The sequence below is a fragment of the Leucopleurus acutus genome (genome assembly GCF_964270905.1).
Source record: "Leucopleurus acutus genome assembly, chromosome: 12".
Lineage (NCBI taxonomy): Eukaryota > Metazoa > Chordata > Mammalia > Artiodactyla > Delphinidae > Leucopleurus > Leucopleurus acutus.
The window spans coordinates 46,478,250-46,505,230 of NC_139154.1; the positions used below are offsets into that span (position 1 = coordinate 46,478,250).

Consider the following 26,981-nt stretch of genomic DNA (forward strand, 5'->3'; position numbering starts at 1 on the left):
ATTTAAGTAAGTATATAATAAGTGTTGTTAAACTGGACGATCATCAGGATCACTTACAGAGATTTTTCAAAATACAGGTTCCTCAGCTCCATCAAAACATTAAGCTTCCGGTAGGTCTGGAGCCCAGCAATTTGTATTTTGAAGAATTTCCCCAGGTAGTTCTGATGAGCAGCCAGATCTGGTCTAAAACAGACAGCAGACAAATATCACACATACACACACACTCATTCTCTCCCTCTCTCTCCCATTCTTTCTTTCTTACTAGCTTCGGAAAAGAAAGCTTATTCTAATGAGAAATTCCTATTACTATTTTGCTTCTCATAATTTACACTAAAATTTGGTATGGTCAGCCTTGACACAAACTCTAAAACAATAAAATGCCAGGTTACCTGGAACATCTCACTGATTCCTTCTCCAGTTTGAGCCGAAGTTTCGAAGTACAGGAACCCTTTGCTTTCAGCCCAAAGACGTCCTTCACTTTCATCAACACAGCGGTGCTTAGCACAGTCGATCTGAAATTAAAAGTTGGGGGCAGGGGCAGAGAAGATTCCAACCTTGTCCCACTAGCACAGGCCCAGTAGGTCTCTGTCAATCCTTTGCTGAGGCAAAAACTCTTCTTAAGTGAACCCCAGCACTAGCATATAAAATTATCAGGAACAAAAAAGATTAAAAAATTACTTATATTGAATGTGGACTGATTTTCTGTGGCGAAACCACAAGTGCCTGATACCAGCATTCTCCTTTGAGAACACTGCTGCTGCTCACCTCTGTGAAAGCTGGCTTCATCACATCTGCCACGCCTGAGGGCCATGGTCTGCCCTTCACACCTTTCCACAGTCCACATTTCACCTAATTGCTTCTCCTCCTCCAATCAGGTCAGAGTGTTATTATTAGGCTCCACCTCTCCTGCTCAGTCACCAATATCCTCCCCAAGTATGGCACCAGTGAAAAAAAAAGGATAAAAATCCTGATATGCCAGGCTTTATTTTTTAATTGTTTTTGTTTTAGGGACCTTTGTTTTGAAAAGCTGTTGATTCCTGTATTACAGATTGCAGAATTTTTTTCTTTTTATTTATTCCCCAAAACTCAGCCACACTCTTCCCATAATGAACCTAGAAAGTTAAGCACACCATTTCCAAAGCAGTTACCTTGTTGGCACACACTGCAAATACAATATTTTCCATGTTTCCATGAGGTCCAAGATCTTGCTTCATTTCTGCCAGCCATGCATCAAGGGCATCAAAGGAATCTTTCTGCCCAACATCATAGACCAGTATCACACCCTGTGTGTCCTTGTAAAACTCATTACGAACCTTTACATAAAAGAACAGGTGCACAAAATGTAGGTATTATGATTTTATAAAAGTATATCTCACAGTCATTGACTTAGCAAAGTGTGTTCTTTTGTGTATTCATAGTGTTTTCTAATTGTTACTACTGGCCTTTGGAGGGCTTTTTATAAAATCAAAGTAACATAATAATAATTTTAAAAGTCTCTTAGTATAGAAGGACTTGTGATGGAACTGACGGCCTCCTGCCCCACCCCTCCTCACCTCCAGTTCCACTCCCCAGAGGCGATCAATCTTTCACTGTTGTTAGTAGGCCTTTAGAAGAACGCAAATTATATAGCATTCTTCTTAAGGAGAACTAGGAAGGTGAATGAATAATTAAAAAGAACTTAAGGCAAAAAATGACACAAGTATCAGCAGTAGGTACAGCCATTTATATATCACATCCCAAAGCTGGCTTCCCCCAGGATGCTAGGCAGAACCTCCCTATGACTCTTGGGTCTCTATAGCAACTCTAGAACTCCAAACTCTGAGTGTCTGTGTGATGCAGTGGAAAAGAGCATGGGCTCTGGAGTCAGATCTGGGTTTACACTTACTTACTAGTTGTGTGATCTTGGGCAAGTCACATAACCTCTCTGCATCTCAGTTTCCTCATCTGTAAAATGGGGATAACACTACTTACTTCACAGGGTTATTATGAGGATTAAATGAGATAATGAAGGCAGAGCAACTAAATAGTGCCTAGAAAACAATGTGTATCAGTACCTTCTCCTTTCCTTCCTTGCATTCATTCTGACTGTCCTCCTTTGATGTTCTTATTAAAAATGGCAACTGAGGACTTCCCTGGTGGTGCAGTGGTTAAGAATCTGCCTGCCAATGCAGGGGACATGGGTTTGCGCCCTGGTCCGGGAAGGTCCCACATGCCGTGGAGCAACTAAGCCCGTGTGCCACAACTACTGAGCCTGTGTTTCTAGATCCCACATGCCACAACTGAAGCGCGCGTGCCCAGAGCCTGTACTCCACAACAAGAGAAGCCACCGCAATGAGAAGCCCATGCACTGCAACGAAGAGTAGCCCCCGCTCGCCGCAACTAGAGAAAGCCCGCGCACAGCAATGAAGACCCAACGCAGCCATAAATAAATAAATAAATGTTCCTTTAAAAAAAAAAATGGCAACTGACATCTGGGGCATATCTTCAATTCTGGGAAGAGGCAGTATGAAGTACAGGGCGCAATGAAGTGGTAGAGGCGCTAACGTGACAGGTTAGGCGGATAAGGAACAACACTGACAGACTGGGGTTTTCAGGCCAAAATTCCAGTAAGAATCCTGACAGAGGCCATGTATTATATGTTCTTCTCAGAAAATTCCAGTAAGTACTCAGGCTCACGCTGGATATGTAGTAAGAATGAAGACATCTCTCACACGTCTGGCATGAAGTGTCTATAGGTTTCTGAGCATAGAGAGACACCTGGACCAAGAATGTAAGTGCCTCTTAATTTATATAAACATAGAAAGCTATCCCCTAAAATCAAAACCAACAAAATTGGAACGAATTTAATGTGATGAAGACCAGGAAGGTGTCTTCTACCCTCAGTACTCATGGCCCTTAGCCCTCCTGCAGGAGTTAAATAGAGTTTTCCCTTCTGTCTAGAAACTCCTGCTGCCTGGGCTCCCACACACCACATTCTCCCGGTTCTTAACTGATCTCTCTTCCACCGACTCCTCTTCTCTCCATTGCTCCCACTCCAGTCTGCCTCCACAATTCCAAACCCTGTCCTGGGCCCTCGTCCCTTCTTTGTTATCCTTCCTCCCAACTCAGCAAAATCAACCACTTGCGCGGTTTCAACTGTGAGAACCTCCAAGCTGAGTCCTTTCATCAGCTTCTAGACCCACATTTCCAATGAGCTCTAGACTCCAGCTGAATGTCCTGTTGGAAACTCAGATTCCATCTGCACAACAGGAAACCCTCCAATTCATTCCTTCCTAAACTTTTCCTTCTCTTGAACTTCTAATGAAAGCAGCACACCCCTCTCTGAGCCACTCAGGTTGAAAGCCTGGTGTTAGCCTCTGCTGCTCTTCTTTTCCTTTGCCCAGCAGATTCAAACAGTTCTGTAGAAGCCGCCTCTGCCATGCTTCTTGCACTGTCACTTCCTTTCCATTTTCATTGCCAACATTATCTCTTGACTGCACAACTGCAAGAGTCTTCTAAGCAATCTCCCTAGCAACGTTATATATTGTGCATATGTATCTTTTTGAAGCCCTGGCTCAAAAATTCTTTATTGTTTCCCTACTGCCCACCCTCCAAAGTTCAAACTCTTTTAATTGATATTAACAGGGTCTGATCAGTCCTCCACCAACTTCCCAGCTTGATCCCTCTCCTGTTCCCTGTACTTCAAACTGGATAATCTCTCATTCCCCAAACCTGTCCTACGCCTTCCTAACTCCACCTGGAAATGGATACCTCTTCATCTTTCATTTTCTAAGATCTAGCTATAATGCTGTATCTTTCATGTAGCTTCTTCTTCCCCCTTTCTCACCATCTAATCCCCTCCACCTGCAAAACAGAATGCAATCTCTACGTCCCCTGGAATACCACAGCATTCTGTACTTCTAATAGCACTCATGTCACTTCCTGTCTAGTTTCATAGTTAGTAGCATATCCAGCTGTCTTCCCCACTAGACTGTAAGCGACATGAAGGAACATATCTTTGTGTCACCCCCTGGGCCTAGCAGGTATAAGTATTTGTATAATCAAATGGCTGAATGTGCTATAGTAGAGAAGAAAAGTAGAGGCCAAAAGGGAAAAGAATTCCAAAATCAGATCATGCTGTTCAGAGGGAGATTTGTGTGTAAAAAGAGAATTAAATGAGCTCAATGGATTTCTCTTTCAAGGGACTCAAGTTCAAGTCTGGGTTCAGCAACTAGCTGTCATCTTGAGTAAGTGACTTTATTACCTCAAGCCTTAGTTTCTGTAAAATGGAAGGGTCAAAGTTGATGCCTCAGTGGTCCCTAGAGTGCCATGATTCTTACCTCCCCAAACAGCTTTCTACTGTAGTCCTGGCAGACTTGCCGCATCCAAAGTTTAATTAAATAGGATGCTAAGGGACCTGGAATTATTTAATTTTAAAGCAGAGATGGCAAACTTTCTAGCTTGTAGGTTAGAGAGAGCTGTTAGTTTAATATCACTCAGGCCTCAGAAAGTTTTAATAGCGGCACTAACTCATCCCAATAAACCCCAGAATTCAGCTGTGTGCACCAGTGGAAGCAAGACTCGTGGTAAAATACAGGCCATCATTCTCTTGGGAGTCCCCTCTCTGACACTTTCCTCCGAGATTGCTATCTGACACACTAAGCAGACTGTCTTTTCTCAGCAGGCCCTTTGCGTAAAACTGTCAAACGGACTGGTGACAATGGAAGCTTCAATGGAGGACAGACGCTAAGGATTTGAGGAAGCCAGGGACCTTGAGAATCACTGTGGATGCCTCACTAGGTGTGTGCTGGGCACAGGTGTACTTTGGTCAGTTTAGGGCTTAGAAAGAAGATGATGGCTTTGGTCTCGTCAAATAGGAGGGTTTGAGCTACAGAGAGCAAATACTTGACCAAAAAGGAGAGATTAAGGCTATTTTGGAGAAAAGGTACTTCAGAAGTGGTGATTTCAAGGTGCTTCTATTAATTATACTTCTGTTTTTGTGAGCTGCTAAAAAATAGCTATTGCAATTTTGGGCTGCATTAATAAGAGTCTAGTGTCCAATGATAGAAGTAACAGAACGCTCAGTCTTTTTCACTAGTTAGACAATATCTGGAATGTTGTGTTCAGTTCTCAGCTCCCTATCAGCTACCTAGAGGTTATCCACACAGGATGCTGATTGGTCTAGCTGTGGCAGGAATAAAAAATGTTTTACCTGGAAAGGTGCAGATTAACAAATATTAGGAAGGTTCTCTTGTAGAAGCACAGACTCAGGCTATGTTGCCTCAAAAACAAGGCCAGAATCAGCAGCAAATTCAAAGGAAGGCAGCCTTCATGACAGAGAAGTTGTTAATGTAGAGATTTTAACTCTGTAAAAGATTAACTCATGAAGTAGTGAGACCCTATCATTAGACATACTCATTCTCCAAACTTAACAGTCTGCACCACTCAAAACTGTCCTGTGTATTAGACTGTCCCTGGATTCCCACCAACCTACATAACTCTTACTTCTCCATCAAGACTCAGTTTAGATGTTGCTTCCTTCAACAGGATTTCCTGACCTTCCAGATAAGCTAGGTGTGGGTATTAAATGCTCCCAAGCATTCTGTCCTTTGTTTACTATGTGTCTTCTCTGACATAATTATGTGTCATGAAAACTGGGGCTGTGTATTTTCAGTGTGCAGCATAGAAACTGGCATACTGTTATCTGGTGAATGAATGATGGCCATCAATCAGGGATGCTACAGAAAGAAATCCTACAATGACAGAAGTCTGGACCACATAATTCTCAGGCGTCTTCTAACTTTCCACTTACATGACTTTGGTGTAATCTAAGATTTACGTTAGCATTTCTGGTAGTTAGAATCTATGTCAAACTTTGGTCACCTAGAGGCTCCATTCCTTTTTCACTGACAATATTCTACACTTGTAAAATTGATTTAATCCACTGTAAGGCTTCACATTTGAAAGGAATTCATTTAACCTAAATATTTGGGTATATTCACAAGATGGAAGATTATATAGCCATTAAAAGTGACGTTTCCTGTGGGAAGATGGAGTACATGTGCTTTTCCCTATGCCTTCTGCTAAGTACAAGTAAAAATCCAGGATGCTATATATAAAACATACAGAGACTTCCCTGGCGGTCCAGCAGTTAAGACTCCACGCTTCCACTGCAGGGAGCACAGGTTCAATCCCTGCTCGGGGAACTAAGATCCCGCATGCCACATGGCACGGCCAAAAGAAACCAAAGAAAAAACCAAAAAAACCCAAAACGAACAAACAAAAAGAAGATTCTGGAAGGTGGGAGGAAGAAGGCAGACAAGCTAGGTACCTCAGGACCTGAGGAATGACACAGCAGTGAGTTCCCTGGGTTTTCTTTTGCCTCATGTATCCAAACCTTAGAGCAGAAGCACAACCTGGAAATGCCAATGGGTACAGACCAATAAAAAGCCTAACAAAAGCCTGCTCTCTTCAGTGAAGGATCAGGAAAGATGATAACCACTCTACTTCAGCCTGACACCTCAGAAAAGCTCTGTCTCACCACTCCCACCCACTCAAGCAAAGGCTGAGTGGAAATTTTAGAAAAATAAATTACTGAAAAATAGAATGAATGAAATAAAAAGCCTAATATTATAGTTGGGCTCAAGAGCAGAATGGAGGAGACAGTGGAAAGAATCAGTGAAATGGAAGGCAAACAATAATGACCTAATCTGAACAACGGAGAGAAACTAAACTAAAATAAGGAAAGAAAAGAAAAAGAAAGAAAGAAAAAAGAAAAAAAACAGAGCCTCAGGGACCTGTGAGACTATAATAAGATCAGAGTCCTGGAAGGAGAGGAGAAACATGGTGGGGCTGAAAAGTACTTAAAGAAATAATGGATGAAAACTTCCCAAATTTGGCAGGAGGCATAAACCTACAGATTCAAGCTGAGAAAACCCCAAACAGGAAAAACTCAAAGAAATCCATGCCAAAAGACATAATTAAACCTGTAAAAATTAAAGACAAAGGAAAAATATCATGAAAGCGGTCAGAGAAAAAAATGACACCTCTCCGAACCTAAATAAGTTAACCTTCCCAATAAATATCCCATTCCTCAGAAACCCCACTTCTTCCCTGAGAGTGGTGAAATTACAGGGGATTAAGAGGCTCAGTGAGTACAAGAGGTGGCCTCAAAACCGCAAATGATAAGGAAATCTAAGTAGAGAAGAGGAATATTATCATAAGAGGAGAAATGATTCTCATATAACATGAAATAACTTTGCATGGTGCTCAAGAGAAATTAGAGAAAACAGCAAAGTAGGAAGCTTTCTGTGATATGTACTATTTTCCCATGAGATACAATGTTTAAAAAACTGCTCTTTCTTAAATGCAGAGTTGAAACAATTTTACGGCAGGAATTTCTAAGTTTAAGATGAAATGGACCTGATCTCATACAAAAAAGTATTGACAATGTTAAAAAAAAAAAATGGGGGAAAAAACCATTTCAAATGACAGCAGATTTTTCATCCGAAACCATGAGGCCAGAGGAAAGAAGCACACTATTTTTCAAGTGTTGAAAAAAAAGAAAAATTGTAACCGAGCAGGACACCATGGGGACTTTTCAGGACAGACCCCTCCCCCATATCCTCTGCTGTACCTCCTCTCTGAAGTACCTAGATAATAGTATCTGATGCACAATTCCTGAGTTGTTTTACAGATGCTAAAACCACCAATGGAAGAAATTAATTACTTGATGATCATGAGCACAAAGGCCCCCAGACCTACTGGCGCCGAAGGATTGATAATGTTAATTCCTATTATTCTGCCCTGTTATCCCACCATCAACCAATCAGAGAATTGTGCACAAGCTGATCACATACCCTGTGTGTGTGGGGGGGGGGGATTGGAGGGGGGCGCCCTTGCTTTTAGAAATGCTTTGCTGAAATCCTTCAGGGAGCTCGGGGTTTTTTTTTCCAGCATTAGCTGTCCGGGACTACCTGCTTGGCACCCTGCAATAACTGCTGTACTTTCCTTCGCCACAACCTATTGTCAGTAGAATTGGATTTACTGCGCACAGGCGAGTGGACCCAAGTTTGGTTTGGTAACAATAGCAAACCAGAATCCCATAACCTGCAAAAAAAAAATTCTCCAGGGCCAAAGGAGAAATCAAAACATTCTTAATCAAGGAAAACTAAGAGAATCTGTTGCCAGCAGACCTACACTAAAAGAATGGCTAAAGGAGTCCTCCACACAGAAAGGAAATGATAAAAGAAGGAACCCTGGAACATAACAAAGGATGAAAGAACAGAGTAAGTAAAAATACAGGTGAATTCAATATGCTTTCCTTCTCTCTTAAGTTTTCTAAATTATGTTTGACAGTTAAGCAAAAATTAAACACTGTTGTGCTTCTAATATACTTAGAGAAAATATTTAAGACAATTATATTATAAATGGGAGAGGATAAAGGGGCGTAAAAGAAGGAAAAGTTTCTACACTCCACTGAAACTGTTAAAGTAACACCACCAGTAGCCTGTGATAACTTATATAATAACTAGAGTATCCACTAATAAAGCTATGCAGAAAGATTTACTCAAAAACACTATAGAGGGGCTTCCCTGGTAGCACAGTGGTTAAGAATCCACAAGCCAATGCAGGGAACATGGGTTCAATGCCTGGTCCAGGAAGATCCCACATGCCGTGGAGCAACTAACCCACAAGCCGCAACTACTGAAGCCCATGTGCCTAGAGCCCGTGCTCCACAACAAGAGAAGCCACTGCAATGAGACGTCCACACACCGCAACGAAGAGTAGCCCCCACTCGCCACAACTAGAGAAAGCCTGCACGCGGCAACGAAGACCCAATGCAGCCAAAAATAAAATAAATAAATTTATTAAAAAACCGCTTGACAAATCAAAATAGAATTCAAAAAGTGTTCAAGTAACCCACAGGAAGGCAGGAAAAAGAAAACAGAAATGAAAAATGGAAAACAAGGGCTTCCCTGGTGGCACAGTGGTTAAGAATCCACCTGCCAATGCAGGGGACAGGTTTGAGCCCTGGTCCGGGAAGATCCCACATGCCACAGAGCAACTAAGCCTGTGCACCACAACTACTGAGTCTGCGCTCTAGAGCTCACAAGCCACAACTACTGAGCCCACGTGCCACAACAACTGAAGCCCGCGTGTCTAGAGCCCGTGTTCCACAACAGGAAAAGCCACCACAATGAGAAGCCCATGCACCGCAACGAAGAGTAGCCTCCGCTCACCACAACTAGAGAAAGCCCGCGGGCAGCAACAAAGACCCAAAGCAGCCAAAAATAAATAAATAAATTCATTTTTTAAAAAAATGGAAAACAAACAAACAAAAATAATAAACTTAAATGCTAACATATCAATAACTACGTAAGAGTAGGTGATCTAAGGACAGAAATTGGCATAATACATTAAAAAACATGATTGAACTATGTATTGTCTTATCACTTCAAATATAATGATATAAGCAGGCTGAAAGTGCAAGGATAGAAAAAGATGTATCATGCAAATACTAATCAAAGGAAAGCAGAAATGTCTATATTAATATCAGATAAAACAGACATTAGAAAGAAAATTACCAGAGACACAGGGGGGACAGGATATAATAATAAAATTATATAATGAAGGCACAGCAATCCTAAATGTATATGCACCAAACAAGAGAGCTGCAAAATATGTGAAGCAAAAATCAATAGAACTAAAAGGAGAAACAGACAAATCCACAATTAATGTTGGAAACTTCAAAACCCCTCTTTTAGCAACTGACAGAACTAAACAGAAAATCAGCAAGGATATAAAAGAACTCAACAACACCACTGACCAACAGGCTCTAATAAATATTTATAGAACATTTTATCCAACAGTAGCAGAATATACATTCTTTTCAAGCACCCATGTAACATATACCAAGATAGACCACGTCCTGGGCCATGAAAAAGAAACTTCAACAAATTTTTAAAAACTGAAATCATATAGTGTGTTCTCTGATCACAATGAAATCAAACTAGAAATCAATAACAGAAAGATAACAGGAAAATTTCTAACACTTGGAAACTAAACAACACACTTCTAAATAATCCACAGGCCAAACAGAAAATCTCAAGGGAAATTTTTTTAAAAAGCTGAATGAATGAGATGAAAATGAAAATACAACATATCAAAATTTGTGGGATACAGCTACGTAGTACTGAGAGGGGAATTTCTAATACTAAATGCATACATTAGAAAAGAAAGTCTCAAATCCATAATCTAAGCTCCCACCTCAAGAACCTAGAACAAGAAGAGTAGAATAAACCCAAAGCAAGCAGAAGGGAGGAAATAAATGAAAAACCCAAAGAAGGAAAAACAAAAGATAAAGGCCATGAGGCTGATTTTGAGACTACTTAGGACTGATAAGCAGATGAAAGTAAACCAGGTGAGGCTGCTTCCGCTTCTTCTGGGGAGAGAGCACACATGACTGAGGAGTGCACTGGAAAATCGCTCTAGAACACTGCTACGAAGGGTTCATTTCTGAATTCCTAAGTCCCTGTACCTATGTAATTATCTTTTCACATTCTGGGCTAAGGCACAAAGTAAAAAGCAACAGTCCTTTGAAGGTTAAAATGTCTTATCTAAGTGTTTGAAACATTAGCAACAAAATTTCCTACCACTATTTAAGGGGACAGCACAGAAGACCAACAGATATCCATTAAGGTAAAGCTCCGAAGGGAAGCCACAAACACCAGCTAAATTTACCTATTTTTACACATGACTTGAATACTGGTTGTTCGGTAATTCGGGATCTTTCCTTCAACCCACTGACAATACTGGATATAGGTTTTCTCAAAAAGTCTTTCTTACCTCGTAGAAGAAGGGATGTCCAGCCATATCGAAGATGTTAACTTTGATTTCTCTGTCTCTGACTTGTACCCTGAAATGTTCAAATGCAAACAATCCCAAAGAAGGTCGTGGCTTCTGTATTCATGTTAATATCATTTATGTCGCTTATGAATTTCAAAAGGTTATGTGTATGAAATTTAAAAGAGGTACTTTCTTAGTGCCTCTTCTTGATTCCAGATAATCTTTACAACAGGAGCCACAACCTGGCAGGTGGCTCCTGTTTTAAGAACCCTGAACTCACTTGGAATAAACATCCTCATTTAGCCTCACCTTACCTCGACACTTCAGTCACACCCCGTAACAAACAAATAGTAGCTACTACTGTGGTGCTAAAAAAAAAAATGGATTAGGGACAGTAGGAGCAAGATGAAGGAAAACAAAATGTTTTACTTCACTTAGTAAGACATCGTAATTACTACTGGTTATGCTTGGTTACCATGCAGTACAAGAAATAGTATAAAATAAACAGTATAAAGATGTATATTATTAATGTTGATTGTTTAATTTTCCTATGCCCTTCATCTGAGCAAGAACAATTGTCAATTTGTTTTCAGAAATTTGGAAATACAGAAGAGAACAAAAAGGGAAGTAACAACCATTCATGTTAGAATTAACTACTGTTAACATCACAGTATACTTGCTTCCAGTCCTTTTATTTTTTTAAAGAAAAATCACTATTACTGTTTCTATAGCAAAGGCGGCTGGTTGGGGATGGCTGACGGAGTAACGGGGCAGGCCGCGGGACCCTCGAAGGATTGTGCGTGACTGCAGGCAGCCTCCTTTGGGAGGCCGTTTCCATTCTTTTTTCACCTCGGTCCCCACCCCAGGACTCTGGGCCTCGTTTTCTTATCTGGAAAGAAGGGTGTGGAGTCGTCTCCCCGCCCACACTCAGTGGTGTTAGGGCAAACCGAGGGCAAGCTGCCCAGCAAAGGTGCTGACCTGGCATGCGGTCCCTGTGGCTCCTGTGTGGCCCCATTTCTGCCCTCTGAAGCAGCAGAGCCCACGCACCAGATGTTACAGAACCTCCCTATCTTGGCTGCCCATCTCTGCAAATATGTGACCAGACTAGAATGGTCAACCCCAGGAGAGGCTGGACACAGAAGGCACTGCCCTGCCTTTGAGAAACCTGGAACAACTGGGGGAGACACAGCTGTGTAGGTAAAGAATACCTGGATGGCAGAGGAGACAAGATTCTGTAGATAAACCCCACACTCACATCTGCACCCAACCAGGAGAGCAGAGGAGTGTCTGGTCTCCACCATGGGGCCAAGGGCTGCCACCTTCCCTCCTCCTCCTTCTTTAGGACAGCTTTACTTTAGTATAATTGATGTACAGTAAGCTGCGCATGTTTAAAGTATATAATTTGATGAGTTTGACATATGTCTACGCCTGTGAAGCCATCACCACAGTCAAGACAATGAACATATCACTCATTTCCTTGGGCCCCTTTGAAACCCCTCCTTCCTGCCCTTCCTGCCCTACTTAGCCAACCACTGATCTGCTATCAGTCACTATTAGGTCAGTTTACTTTTTCTAGAATTGGATATATGTGGAATCATACCGTGTGTTCACTTTTTTGTCTACCTTCTTTTACTCAACATTATTATTTTAGGGTTTATCTATGTTGCTGCATATATGAATAGTTTGTTCCTTTTGTTGCTGAGCAGTATTCCATCATATGAATATGCCACAGTTTGTTTATCCATTAATCTGTTGATGGACAGTTGTTTCTAACTTGGCGCTACTAGAAATATAGCTTCTATGAATGTTCACATACAAAAAAAATTAAAATCACTATTGGAAAATGAATGAATGAAACTTCATAAATAATTCAAACACTAAAGAAAAGTAGAAAGATGAAAGTTTAAAAGTTATCCCAAATCCTACCACCCAGAAGAAAAACCTTCATTAATATAGATGAACATTACTGTAGACTTCTTTGTGTACATAGATAAGACTGATAGACATAAATATTTTTATAAAATTGGGATATTAATTTAAAAGCATAAAATTTACGTTTCACTGAATTTAACAAAAGAAAAAAAAAAGAAACTGATGTAAACTGGGAGGAATTATTGAGTTTTAAATATAAATGCTCTTTACTACAGAACCAGTATTTCCTAAAAACATTCCTGTAAGGTTAAAAATGGAGATTATTAGCAATAAATTAACAGATTAAAGTTATGTTTTTTTAAGTAGCATGTTTCAGTTTAGACAGCATTGATAAGAGTCCCTCCCATGGACTACAAGGACAGCAGCACCTGCTCCCATTGTTTCTATGCTACCTCCTGGCTTATTTATGATTATTGTTCCCTGTCCAAGTTTATAATATCCTCTATTACTTTTTTTTCACTTTTTTTTCCACTTTCTTTTCTGAAACCATAATTCCTACAGTTGTTTTATATTACTTGTATATTTCAATCAAACTAACTACTAATCATCATGATTTCTTCATTCCTGAATTCTCTGCCATATTTCATCAATTCTAAGATGCAAATTTGTTTTCATTTTAACATCTGTGAAATCAGGATCCATCTTACAAAAGACAGTGTGAGAACAGCAAAACAAAACAACAGAGTTTGAGAGCACCTGCATTAGATCTCGTGTAACAATTTATATTAGAAAGTTTTGCCAGATAGCAGCTGAGAAGGGATGGAACTGAAGTTTATAAAATCAGGAAGTAACACAAATGTGTTCACAAATTGCAACTCAAAAGAGGTCAATTTAATTCAGAAGTCTGACAGAGGAAATTACCTTAAGAAAAATGGTAATTCATTACCTCAAGCCAGTGCTTGCTTTCCTAAATTGTGGCCTGAAGACCACCTGCATCATTATATGGAAATATGGGGAGGGTGTTTAAAATGTACTCCTGTGCCCCACCTCAGATCCCGTGAATCAGAATCTTAGTGGGTGGGTCTTAGGAATATTCATTTTCACAAACTCTACAACTAATTCTTAAGTATACTGAAATCTGAAGGATGGAGTGGGAATCTATTTTTGTTTTGTTTTGTTTTTTAACATTTTTATTGGAATATAATTGCTTTACAATGGTGTGTTAGTTTCTGCTTTATAACAAAGTGAATCAGCTATACATATACGAATCTATTGTTTTGACTGCCCAAAAGAGTACCCTCCTTCTCCCAACTGTGGTTTAAATGGGTTCTTCCATCTTCTTTTTTGATGCCACTCTGCTGGCCACAGCTAACTGAGCTGGGGAAAGGCACCTATCTCCACCTGGACAATCAAAACCTTACCTGGTATTTTTTAAATTTGTGATTAGTTTTGGTAAACTTGAGAGCTACCAGCAGCTGTGGAGGAGCCAAAAGGTAGAGAGAGACACGTCATGAAAGGACCAGGTTATATTCTCTCCCTGGTTCCAGCGATCTCTGAGACCCAGCTACATCCTTATAATTGGATTATGTGAATTGATTTTTTTTTTGGCTTGAGTTGGGTTTCTGTCAATCATATTCTCCTCCTCACCATAAGACAAAAAATAAAAAATCAACCAGAAACAATACAGTCAGCCTTACGGAAGGCTCTGTATCCATGGATTCAACTAAACTTGGATCAAAAATATTCAGAAAAAAATTCCAGAAAGTTCTAAAAAGCAAAACTTGAATTTGCCACAAGGTGGCAACTATATATTTACATAGCATTAACACTGTATTTAAAACTATTTATTGATATATTGTATTAGGTATTATAGACATGATTTAAAGTATTGAGAGGATGTGCATAGGTTACATGCAAATACTACACTATTTTATATAAGGGACTTGAACATCTGCAAATTTTGGTATCCACAGGGGATCCTGGAACCAACATCCCTTGGATATTGAGAGATGACTGTAGTCTGTTGAATAAACCACAGTTCTAGGGTATAACATGATAACTCTTATTTCTTAAATGACTAAATTAGCTACTTAACATGGATTCAAAACAAAACTGCCTTGAATAGGATATCCTACCATATAACTGATGAAATCCTGTGCCCTGAAGTATAGATACACCCGACCACTTTAGTCTACCTTCTTGAATGTTGCCCTCATATTCTAATGTTGCAAACTTCCTCTTCAGATGTATCTATCTTACCGAACAATAATTATTTATTGAGTATCGACTATGTATAAGCACTGTACCAGGCACTTGGAGAGAATTTATACTAATAGCCCCTTCTTAATGGAGCTTTAAATCTAGCAGGAGACATTAAACATATACAAACGATAACACAAGACAGTTTATGCTAAGACCCATGAATAGCAGAGAATTTTAATATTTCTGTCATTTTCAACTAAAATGAGTCCTGACTGATAAAGGAGCTGTTCAGAAAGCCATATGGGAACAGTTACCCTTTATACCTTGAGGAGATTGACAGGTGGAGAGATGAGGGGAAAGGACATTTCAGGTGGACAGAATGAATGATGGCACTGAGATAGGAAAGTATGATGGCACAAATTCAGCATGGGTGGAGAGTAAAGTGTGTAAAAGAATGAGATAAGAGAGAAGGGAAGGGGCAGGTTGGGGTCTGAACAGCGAGCACCTGAAATTCCACCTTTGGGGATGTGCTGTCTACCCCAATTCTACTTTCCCCCAGTGTAATTTCCTGTTAATGTGACCCTATCTCCCCAAGCTCAACCCACCCTTGATTCATCTCCAAATAAATCCCCATTTATACCTAATTTTACTCTTCCCAGATCATTTTTGCTGGATTCTAATAGGATGTAAAGATCATAAAAGGAAGTTCTCTGATAGAAAATTTTCCACATAATATTTAGGCTTCTGGGAGAGAATATTTCAAAATTCTCTAAAAATATACCTGCTAACGAGACCTGCTTATATAGAAACATGCTTCCTGAAAAGCTACATCTGCCAGGCAGGCTTCGTGCAGACTTGCTCATCACCAGACCCTACATCCCACACAAAGCCTGGCAAACAGAAGGTACTCCATGATGAACAAATGATGTGATTACTACTATCTGTAAAGGTCTCATTCTTATGTGTCCCAGTTTATCTTCAGACTCTCCATTTCAAGACAGATCAGTTTAGAAGGGTTCTGAATTTCTATGTAATTTGCAAGCCCAAGGAAAGAATATATGTACTCACTTTGTGACTCCATAGTCAATTCCAATTGTTGCAAGGTATTTAGACACAAATCTTTTCTCACAGTATCGCTTTATAATACAGCTCTAAAAAGGTAAAAATACATGCTTTTAGTAAAGACACTCTGGGAACGCATACAAAATAAGCACATTTCTTCATTATGGTTTCTTCATTCACCACGACACACAAAGCTTTTTCAAAAGCCAAAACTATAAAATAACTGAAACAAATACTAAAGGTGAAGATTTTAAAGAAAAATTATTTTAAAATTCTTCCCTTAATACCAAATATGGGTATGTTTTCAGTTTAGTGTTCAATCCTTGTTCTCTTTTCTTTTTTTTTTAATAAATTATTATTATTTATTTATTTATTTTTGGCTGCGTTGGGTCTTCGTTGCTGCGCGTGGGCTTTCTCTAGTTGCAGTGAGTAGGTGCTACTCTTCTTGTGGTGCGCGGTTTTCTCCTTGCGGTGGCTTCTCTTGCTGTGGAGCACGGGCTCTAGGCACATGGGCTTCAGTAGTTGTGGCACATGGGCTCAGTAGTTGTGGCTCCCCAGCTCTAGAGCGCAGACTCAGCAGTTGTGGCGCACGGGCTTAGCTGCTCAGCGGCATGTGGGATCTTCCCGGACCAGGGATTGAATCCATGTCCCCTGCATCGGCAGGCGGATTCTTAATCACTGAGCCACCAGGGAAGTCCTCTTTTCTTCTGAAGACCTCTTCTGCTCATATATTTTTAATAATAATACCAAAATATGTGTCTACCTTGACCTCCCTCCCCAGACCAGATCCACATCTCCAAATATCTACCAGACTAATTTCTACTTAGATGCCCCACTCACTGTTCCACAAACTCAAAATGCCCAAAAACGAACTAATCTTATACATAAAAACAGCGAATCCTGCTCACATCCTAGTTCTGTTCATAATACCACCATTTTCCCAATTACAGGGTATTAAATTATTAAAGTCACGTTTGATTCTGAGTCTTTCTAAATCTTCTTTTGAATGTTTCTTCCATCTTTCTCCTCACTCCAATTCCCACTGGTACCATTCTGGTTTAAGTCTTCATCATCTACTTCTGTACAACTACAACTACAGGAAATTCTTTATTGGTCTTTATGTCCCCTTTCCCTCCCAGCTTCAATCAGCACTGCATACCACTAATGTTATTTCACTTCCCTAACTCAAAAATCTTCAGTGGCTTCTCACTGCCAAGAGCTCAGCATCCAAATTCCTTTGTCCGTTATTCAAGATCCTCCATAATCTGGCCCTAATCTGTCTTTTCTGTCTAAACCCTTCGAATATAAACCCTCCATTTCTGCAAAACTCCCAGGCCTGACTTTTGTCATTACTTTTCTCTCTACTTGGAAAGAGTTTTCTCCCTTCTTTCCAAATCTTACTTATCCTTTAAGGTCCAGTGCAAACTCTGAGCTTCCAGGTTATAAGAGATCTTGCCTACATCTGAACTTCTCTAACACTTTTTATATACTATATGTGTATATAGTACATATACTGTATATGAATATAAATGTATATATACATATATGATGTATTAGTTATCAGTTATTCACTGCCTTGTTATCGTTTCACATGTGCATATTTATCTTACTTCTTCAGCTAGACAGTAAACTACTTGAGGGCAAGCACCAGTATTTTACTTCTTTATATCTTATAACTTTATATCTGAGCAATTAGCTCAGTGCCAATGAAAACTGAATTAAAATGACTTGTGCGTTAATGGCAATCCTTAGCACTCATGAAACATAAGTTACTTGAAGTGCTGGTCATGAAGCTTATTCTGCTCAAACACTTTCCTGACGAACCTCAATCTATATTAAATAGGACAGTTGCTTTAAAAAGTACTTAATAAGCTCATTGTGAACTGAAGGAAAAACTTCTTTGGAGTGAGTACTGCTAAGAGGCTATACTTTTAAAAAACACTTTATAGGTTGAAAGCACTTCTCAAATGTTTTCTCTCACAATATCCTAGAAAAATAAATACAGCCTTTTTCTAAATTATTCATGAGATTAAGGGACCTGGAAGTCCTTTAATTCCAGTACACTATTTAAACACTAGCCCTAAGTATTTAAAGAGATACACATTTAATTAATGGTATGAATAACCACTCCCTATAACCAAAGAGACAGGGTTCCTGGACCTTAGGATCTTATAAACTAAGTTAAATAACATAAATATAGAGAGACTTTTTTGCTTTCTCTATTTTCTTAAATAGATTTTTAGGTACTTTTTTAATGCAGTTCCAATTAAAATCTTAACCAATTAAAATCTTAAGTTTTGAAAAAAAATCTTAAGGTTTGAATCTTTTTTTGCCTAATAGAATTACCCTAAAATTCATATGAAAGAACAGTTATCTGAGAAGAACTAATCCAAGTATGAAAAACAGGAAAGGGGCAGGGCAGTAGAAAGAGGTGGGAATTTGTATTGACAAATAATAAAATATAGTCTGAAACTGAGAGAGTATTATACTGGCATAAGAATAGACAAGTAGGTCAGTAGAACAGAACAGAGAGCTCAGAAATAGATCCCATTATATATAAAAATTTAAAAAGTGACAAAGGTGATATTTAAAGTCAATGGGAAAAAAAAATCTATTTAGTAAAATGTTACTGGCACAATTGCATATCCATCAGGAAAAAATTTAAGTTGGGCCCTGAACTTCCCTACATACAAAAATAAATTACAGATAAATTTATGATTTAAGCATTTAAAAATAAAACAATAAAAGTTTCAGAAGAAAATGTGCAATATATGTACAACCTTAGGGAAACCTTTTCAACCAAGAAAGAAAACCCAGAAACCATAAAAGACAGGCATAATCTGTATGTGTATGGCTGATTCATTTTGTTGTGCAGTGGAGGCTAACGCAACATTGTAAAGCAACCATACTCCAATAAAGAAAAAAAAAAAGACAGGCATAGCCAAAGCAATCTTGAAAAAAGAACAAAGCTGGAGGTATCATACCCCTTGATTTCAAGCTATACTACAAAATGACAGTAATCAAAACAGTAGGTTATTGACACAAAAACAGACACATAGATCAATGGAACAGAATAGACAGCCCAGAAACAAACCCACACTTATATGGTCAATTAATCAATGACAAAGAGGGTAGAATATATAATGGTAAAAGACACCCCCTTCAATAAATAGTGTTGGGAAAACTGGACAGCTATATGTAAAAGAATCAACTGGACTACTTTCTCACACCATATACAAAAATAAAGTCAAAATGGATTAAAGACTTAAATCTAAGTCCTGAAACCATAAAACTCCTAGAAGAAAACATAGGTAGTACACTCTTAGACATCAGTCTTAGCAAAATTTTTTTGGATCTGTCTCCTCAGGCAAGAGAGACAAAAGTAAAAATAAACAAATGGGACTACATCAAACTAAAAAGCTTTTGCACAGCAAAGGAAACTATCAACAAAATGAAAAGGTAGCCTACTGACTAAGAGAATATTCTTGCAAACGATATATCTGATAAGGGGTTACTATTCAAAATATAAAAAGAACTCAGACAACTCAACATCAGAAAAACCAAATAGCCCAATTAAAAAATGGGCAGAGGATCTGAATAGACATTTTTCCAAAGAAGACATACAGATGGTCAACGGGCACATGAAAAAGATGCTCAGCACCACTAATCATGAGGGAAATGCAAATCAAAACCACAATGAGATATCACCTTTTACACCTGTCAGAATGTCTATCATCAAAAAGACAATAAATGACAAGTGTTAGAGAAGATGTGAAAAAAAAAGGAACCCTCGTGCAATGCTGGTGGGATTGTAAATTGGTGCAGCCACATGGAAAACAGTATGGTGGTTCCTTAAAAAAATAAAATAGAACTACCATATGATCCAGCAATTTCACTTGTGGGTATATACCTGAAGAAAACAAAAACACCAATTCGAAAAAATATATGCACCCCAATGTTCACTGCAGCATTATTTACAATAGCCAAGATATGGAAGCAACCTAAGTGTCTATCCGTAGATGAATGGATAAAGAAGATGTGACATATAAAAATGGAATATTACTCAGCTATTTTAAAAAAATGAAATCTTACCATTTGTGAAAACATGAATGAATTCTAGAGGGAATTATGCTAAGTGAAATAAGTCAAAGAAAGACAACTAGCATATGATCTCACTTATATGTAGAATCTAAGAAACAAAGCAAACAAACAAAACAGAAACAGACTCATAGATACAGAGAACAAATGGGTGGTTGCCAGAGGGTACGGGGGATGGGGAAGTGAAATAGATGAATGGGATTAACAGGTACAAACCTCCACTTACAAAACATAAGCTACTAGGATGTGTTATACAGCATAAGGAATATAGTCAATAATATTGTAATAACTTTGTATGGGGACAGCTGGTTACTAGACTTGTGGTGATCATTTCATAACGTATGCAAATGTCAAATCACTATGTAGTACACCTGGAGCTAACATAATATTATACGTCAACTATATTTCAATTTTAAAAAGATAGACATAATTGAGTATATACAAATAATAATAAAATCAATTGTATGGTAAAATATAAAAGTATTAAAAGACAACATACTGGGGCAAATATCTGTAACTCATATGACTGGCAAAAAGTTAATAACTCTAACGTCCCCCAACCAGAAAAACTGGTAAGAAAGACACATTATCCAACAGAAAAAAAGGCAGGGACTATAAATTGAGCAATCCACAGAAAAGCAAATCCAAATGTTCAATAAGCATTTGAAAAGATGCTCAGCTTCATCTGTGGTCAGTGAAATGCAAACTAAAGTAACAATGAAATTACTTCTCACTAACCAGATCAGTAGCAAGCAAAAGAATGACAATACTGTGTTGGCAGGGAGTTAGGGGGAAATGTACCAGCATATCACTGGTAGAAACACACCTTTTTGAAGAGCAATTGGCAATTGCTACTAAAATTTTAAAATGTGCTATTCAACTCAGCAGTTCTACCCCTGGGAATCTAGTCCAGGTATTTAAGGATATATATACCTATAGAAATGTATTATAGCAAGATTGTTTGTAGTAGAGAAAAAGGGAAACAAGTGAATTCTCATCAATAGAGGGGATACTAGCATGTCATGGACTATTATGCAACCATGAAAAAGAGTGATTGGAGCTATGACAGATAATTGGAGGAATCACCACAATCTACTGTTAAGAGAGAAAAAGCAGGGCTTCCTTGGTGGTGCAGTGGTTGAGAATCCCCCTGCCAATGCAGGGGACACAGGTTTGATCCCTGGTCTGGGAAGATCCCACATGCCGCGGAGCACCTAAGCCTGTGCACCACAACTACTGAGCCTGTGCTCTAGAGCCCATGAGCCACAACTACTGAGCCCACATGCCGCAACTACTGAAGCCCATGTGCCTAGAGCCCGCACTCCACAATAAGAGAAGCCACCGCAATGAGAAGCCCGCGCACTGCAACGAAGAGTAGCCCCCACTCGCTGCAACTAGAGACAGCCTGTGCGCAGCAATGAAGACCCAACACAGCCAAAAAATAAATAAATAAAATAAATAAATAAATCCTGGATGTCATTTAAGAAAAGAGAGAGAGAGAAAAAGCAAACTCCAGAGAAGTACATATAATACTGTACGATGTGGGTACTTTTGACTGCAAGTAAGGGAAACCAATTCAACTGACTTAACAGGAAAATATTTACTATAACTGGAAATCTAGAATTAGGGCAGTCTTCAGAGTTGGTTGATATGAAGAGTCAATGGTAAGAACATCAGGATCAGATCCTAGAGGACACTGAGAACTGGGCTGGGATTCTGGGGTAAATTGATGCCAATGCAGAAAACTGAATTGGATATAAACAAAGACCACAGAGAAATTCCCCTATTGAGGGAGTTAAGCCCTTGGGAATCTCCTTTTTCTTATTGCATCTCCAGAACCTCTAAAACAATGCTGAATAATAAAAGAAAATAGTATGTATCCTTTTCTGCACCTAATTTTAAAGGAAATGGACTTACCATTTGGTATGTTTGCTGTTGGTTAACAATAACTATAGTTTTAAAAATAATAATAAAAAATATTGTTTTTCATATTTAAGTAGCTTCATTTTATTCTGATTTTGCTTAAAGTGTTTCTTAGGTTGATTATATCATTTTTTTTTTACAGTACAGAAAATACTTTCTCTAGTAATCAGTTCATATAACAAATTATGTTGATTAACTTCTTGATGTTTAACCAAGTTTGCACTCCGTGGGATAAACCCTACTTGCTAATACTGAAATTGTTTTGATATGTTGCTGAATTCTATTTGTGGATATTTAGGAATTATGCATCTGTATGTATATGTGAAAATGGTATATACTTTTCTTTTTTGATACTATATCAAGTTTTGCTATTTAAGTTATCATGACTTTACATAAATAAATTGGAGTGCTGTTCATCTTTTTCTTTGCCTTGGAATAACTTAACTGAAATTATGCGTTATTTAGAGCTTAAATAAAGCTTGTTCATGAAGCCATCTGATCCTGATACCTTTTTGGATAGTAAGTCTTTTAATTGCTTTTCCAACTTCTCCTTAAGTGACTGGTCATTTGGGTTTTCTACTTTTTGAGTCAATTTTGGTAATTATATTTAGCTAAGAAATCCTCCATTTCCTCTACATTTTGAAATGTGCTCCCACAGAACTGAATGTAGTAGTCTCTAGTCTTTCCTTCAGTTTCTTCCAGTATGTGATTATGTCTCCTTTTCAGTATTAATCTTGTAATTTTTTGCTTTCTCTATTTTTCTTAAATAAAATTTTAGGCATTTTTCTTTTTCATTAATCTTTCCAGGGAATTCTCTCTTTCTCTTGGTGAATTTTGTGTCCTTTTTCTTCTGTCTTAAGTTCCTTAACTTTTTAAAATTCCATACCATAATATACCATAATATTCATACTTTTAAGGCGTACAATTTGGCGGTTCTAGGCATATTCACAAAGTTGTACAACTATTATGTTCCTTTCTAGGCATATTCACAAAGTTGTACAACTATTATGTTCCTTTAGTTTTTAATCTCCCTTTTTTAGAAATGAGTAAGATAATGCATTTTCCCTTCACTACAGCTTTAAATTTGCCCTGAAGATTTTGGCATGCATTCTCTCCTTTCATTGCTTTTAGTTATTTTTTCATTTGCTTTGATGCAAGGATTATTTACTAGGGCATGCCTTAATTTTTAACTTGAAATTATTTATCTGTATATCTTCCTATATTTTCCAAATTCTTTAAAATGAGTACGTATTACTTTTATAACTAAGGCAAAATTCTTAAATTACATTTAAATCTTTTATCTGTGAAAAATTTATCTTTGAGAAAGGCATTCAATAGGAATCCACTCCACCCCCAAATAGTAGAAAGTTGCTGTAAAAGTGCTTATTAAATGGTCCCCACTTTCCCAGTTTAACTATATTTGTTGTAAACTGAATTTCCTTATATGTTTGGGTTCATTTCTGGACTCCATTCTGTTCCACTGATGTCCCTATATTTCCTCTCCAGTATCAATAGGAAAAGACTGTAACTTTAAAATATGTTTTAATATCTGGTAGTGTTAGTCTCCTCTCATTTCTTTTCCATAATTTTCTTGCTGATTCTCACATTTAATTTTTCATAAGGACTTTAGTACCTTTTACTATGTTCTGGAGAAAAAAAAAGTATTGCTGTTTTAACTGGAACTGAATCACATTTGTAGATTATTTTAAAGAACTGACATCTCTTAAATATTGAGTGATCCTAATTAAGAAGAAAGTATATCTTTCCATCTGTCTAAGTAATTTTGTGTCCCTTTGTAGAAATGTTTTTCATATAGGTCCTAGGTGCTCCCTATTTCTTCGTAAGTTTAAACCTAGGCCCTTTATTTTGGTTGTTATTGTAAATTAAAATAGTTTTTCAGGGCTTCCCTGGTGGCGCAGTGGTTGGGAGTCTGCCTGCCGATGCAGGGGACACGGGTTCGTGCCCCGGTCCGGGAAGATCCCATGTGCCACAGAGCGGCTGGGCCCATGAGCCATGGCCGCTGAGCCTGCGCGTCCGCAGCCTGTGGAGAGGCCACAGCAGTGAGAGGCCCGCGTACCGCAAAAACAAACAAACAAACAAACAAACAGAGAAGCACAGACTCTAGGGCTAGAATGCCTGGATTCAAATCCCAGCTCTGTCACATACCAGCTACACAACGAGAGGCCACAACAGTGAGACCCGCATACCACAAAAAAAAAAAAAAAAAAAAGTTTTTCAATTATATAGTCCAAACAATTATAATTTGATATAGTAAAGCTGTAAAGTTTTGTATATTAATTTTGTCTTTTCTAATAGCGTTTCAGTTAATTCTCTTTGGGTTTCCAGATAAACAATCATATCATTAACAAATACTGATAATTTTGCTTTCTCCTTTCCAGCATTTTGTATGTTATTTCTTTCCCTTGTCTAATTGCATGGGCTAATAAATCTAGAACCATATTACATAAATGTGGTGACACACTGGGCATTTTAAGCTATTTCTAACATTGCACCATTAAGCATAGTAAAATTTTAAAAGTGAGCATACTCACTTAGCCAGTTTAGTACATAACCTTCTAGAGGTTTTATTCTTTTCTTTTCAATGCCTGGCACATAATTGACATTCAATAATTGTAGACTTTCAGCTATGTTAATACCCACATACACATAGATACATAAACAGTACAAGATAATACTAAATGGAAAGAGAAGACACTAATAAACATTTACTGAGCATCAACTATGTGCAGGACACTGGCATAAACATTCCCATTAACAGCTTTTTTGGCATGTAGATCCTACTGCGAGTTGATTTTGACAGCAAATAATGATGGAAAGAGAGCACTGCAATGAATGTGAACACCCAGGTTCTAATCCTGTCTCAGTCACTGATTTGATGACCTCGAAGGTTCTTAACCAACAGCTTCCATTTACCCTGAAGGAGAGACAATTTGGGTGAAGAAGAGGCAGTCTTAGAATTCATGTGGGGAAAGACCTCCATTCACCTCTCGCCCTCCCTCCCCCCATACTATGGGAGAGCTTAGAGCTGACAGCCAGTAGAAGCAGCACAGAAAAAGGCAGTGGAACTAAGACTTCTTTGAGATAATGGATGTGGTGACACTACCAGAAATAAAAACCGAACAAAACAAAATAATGCAGGTTCCTTGACATCCATTGCACGTACCCTGTGAAACACCTTCAGCATCAGTTATGCTCTCTTACAAATGAAATGTAGATTCTGGTCTCCACGTCTGCGGAGTAAATTTTACAAATCCCCATCCTCACACACGGCCCAGTAAGTTCCCTTCGGCTCCCCAGCTCTGCTGGGGGTAACTAAACTTTTTTTCTCCACCTCTGAGTCCTGGACGGGTCACCTAGAACGCAAATATGGTATCCAGGCAAAACGATCTGACATAAGGACCCAGGCCTCCTTACTCTCTTTGGGATACATTCAAGGGTTAGAAGCCACTAGAAAACCTTCTTAAGTGTCGGAACTGGGCAACCCAAAGGTCAAAAAGGTTAGGAGAGCTTTCCCCGCCGAGCCCCATCCCCCAGGACACCCAGGCCTGCTCAGGGGCGGGGAGGAGGCTGGGTCCCAAGCTGTTGAGTGGCCGCCTTCCCAGCCAATCGCCACGTCGCTCCGCCGCGCTGTGGTCCCGCCCCTCCCAGCGCGGTACTCACTTTTCCCACTTCAGCGTTGCCCATGGAGATGACTTTGATACGCAGGGACTTGCCAGGCTCCTTCCGCTTCGGTATGTTGGCCTCCATTGCTCTGGCTCTCTCGGGGCCACCGCCTTGGTCTCTCCTTGCTCCCCACGCTGGCCCGTCCCTCAGGCTTCCTCGACCAATGGCGGAACTGCTACTCTCGTCACCACCCCGGCTCCGCGGCTTGCCATCCCTGCCTCTGTCTGGCAGCGGGCGCGGGCAGCTGGGGGCTTAGGGAACAGGGTGAGGGAGGAGAGAGTCTCGCGATGCTAGAAAGGGGCAGCGTGACGTCATCGCCAGGCTCCGGAGGCTGTTCTCTGGGGTCGCGGGATTTAGTCCGGGCTGCGTCCCTCGGCGGGAAGGTGGTTTCGGCAGGTTGCTGAGATTACTGTGCCGGGAGGGCACTCCCTTGTGTTCAGGGGGCGACAGGACATAGACATTTGTTAGGTTCGCAGCAGAGTGGTAGAAATTTATTGGCTATTCAGGGCAGATCCTCGGACTGGAAGTAGCTGGAATTATGGGTTAGTTCAAGGGCCAGTGGCGCTAAATATTCGAAGTAGACCACGGTCCGTTTTGGGGTACTTTTTGTGTATGCTTCAGTACCCATGGGCAGATCCACTGACCCCTCTTCCAATATGATGTTTCCCTTCGGGCTTCCTGAGAGGACTTTCTCCTGAGAACTGGAACCAGGGAAGTGGGGAAGTCGGGCTTTGGTTCTGGAAGAGGGCCATTAGGCAAGATCTGAATCTTGTACCTATCATTAAAAAAAAAAGGTGGTCCATTTGGAGTCAAGACAGGTTTTAGTTTAGTCCTTGATCTTGTATTACGTAGTTCTCATCTGCAGGCGGAAAGCTCAGACTAGACGTTTCTTACACTCTTTTAGTTCTATCAAGGTGTGTGTGGTTGTAGCTGTGTGCTCTGTTTACCTCCTTTGCCTGCTACTCATGTAAATTTAACCCCATCTTCTGTTCTCACCTTTCCTTTAGCTGTTAATGTAACAGTAGAATAATAATGAATTCTAAGATAACCACTCTATTCTGATTGCAAGCGATGAGAAGAAAAGCATCTGCTAGAATAGAAATCAGTCTGAGAGGAACTGTAGTTTTTTGAGTCAATATCTGTAGTTACAGAAGATAAATAGAACTTGACAAATGATTATTTAGTACCCTGAAAAAGAATGGCTGCCAATTTCCCTGTTAATTACGAGGGCAAAGGCAACATTGCTTCTGTTCTCACATAGCTTTAAGCATCATTAATACATTGCAGGAAGATAGTGACTAGAGGTTCCAAAT

General features: G+C 39.2%; 1 protein-coding gene across 1 annotated transcript in view; it reads right to left on the reverse strand.

Annotated features, from left to right (window-relative positions):
- DNAJC27 (DnaJ heat shock protein family (Hsp40) member C27) overlaps positions 1-25,752 on the reverse strand; it is a gene marked incomplete at its 5' end in the record, with an annotated part of 39,385 nt that extends 13,633 nt beyond the window's left edge. Inside the window, 5 exons of the mRNA XM_082852196.1 lie at positions 390-512; positions 1,149-1,313; positions 10,828-10,897; positions 15,970-16,052; positions 25,666-25,752. Coding sequence (XP_082708322.1) covers positions 390-512; positions 1,149-1,313; positions 10,828-10,897; positions 15,970-16,052; positions 25,666-25,752 — 528 coding nt within the window. The remainder of the gene's footprint in view (positions 1-389; positions 513-1,148; positions 1,314-10,827; positions 10,898-15,969; positions 16,053-25,665) is intronic.
- Between the last annotated feature and the right edge of the window lie 1,229 nt (positions 25,753-26,981).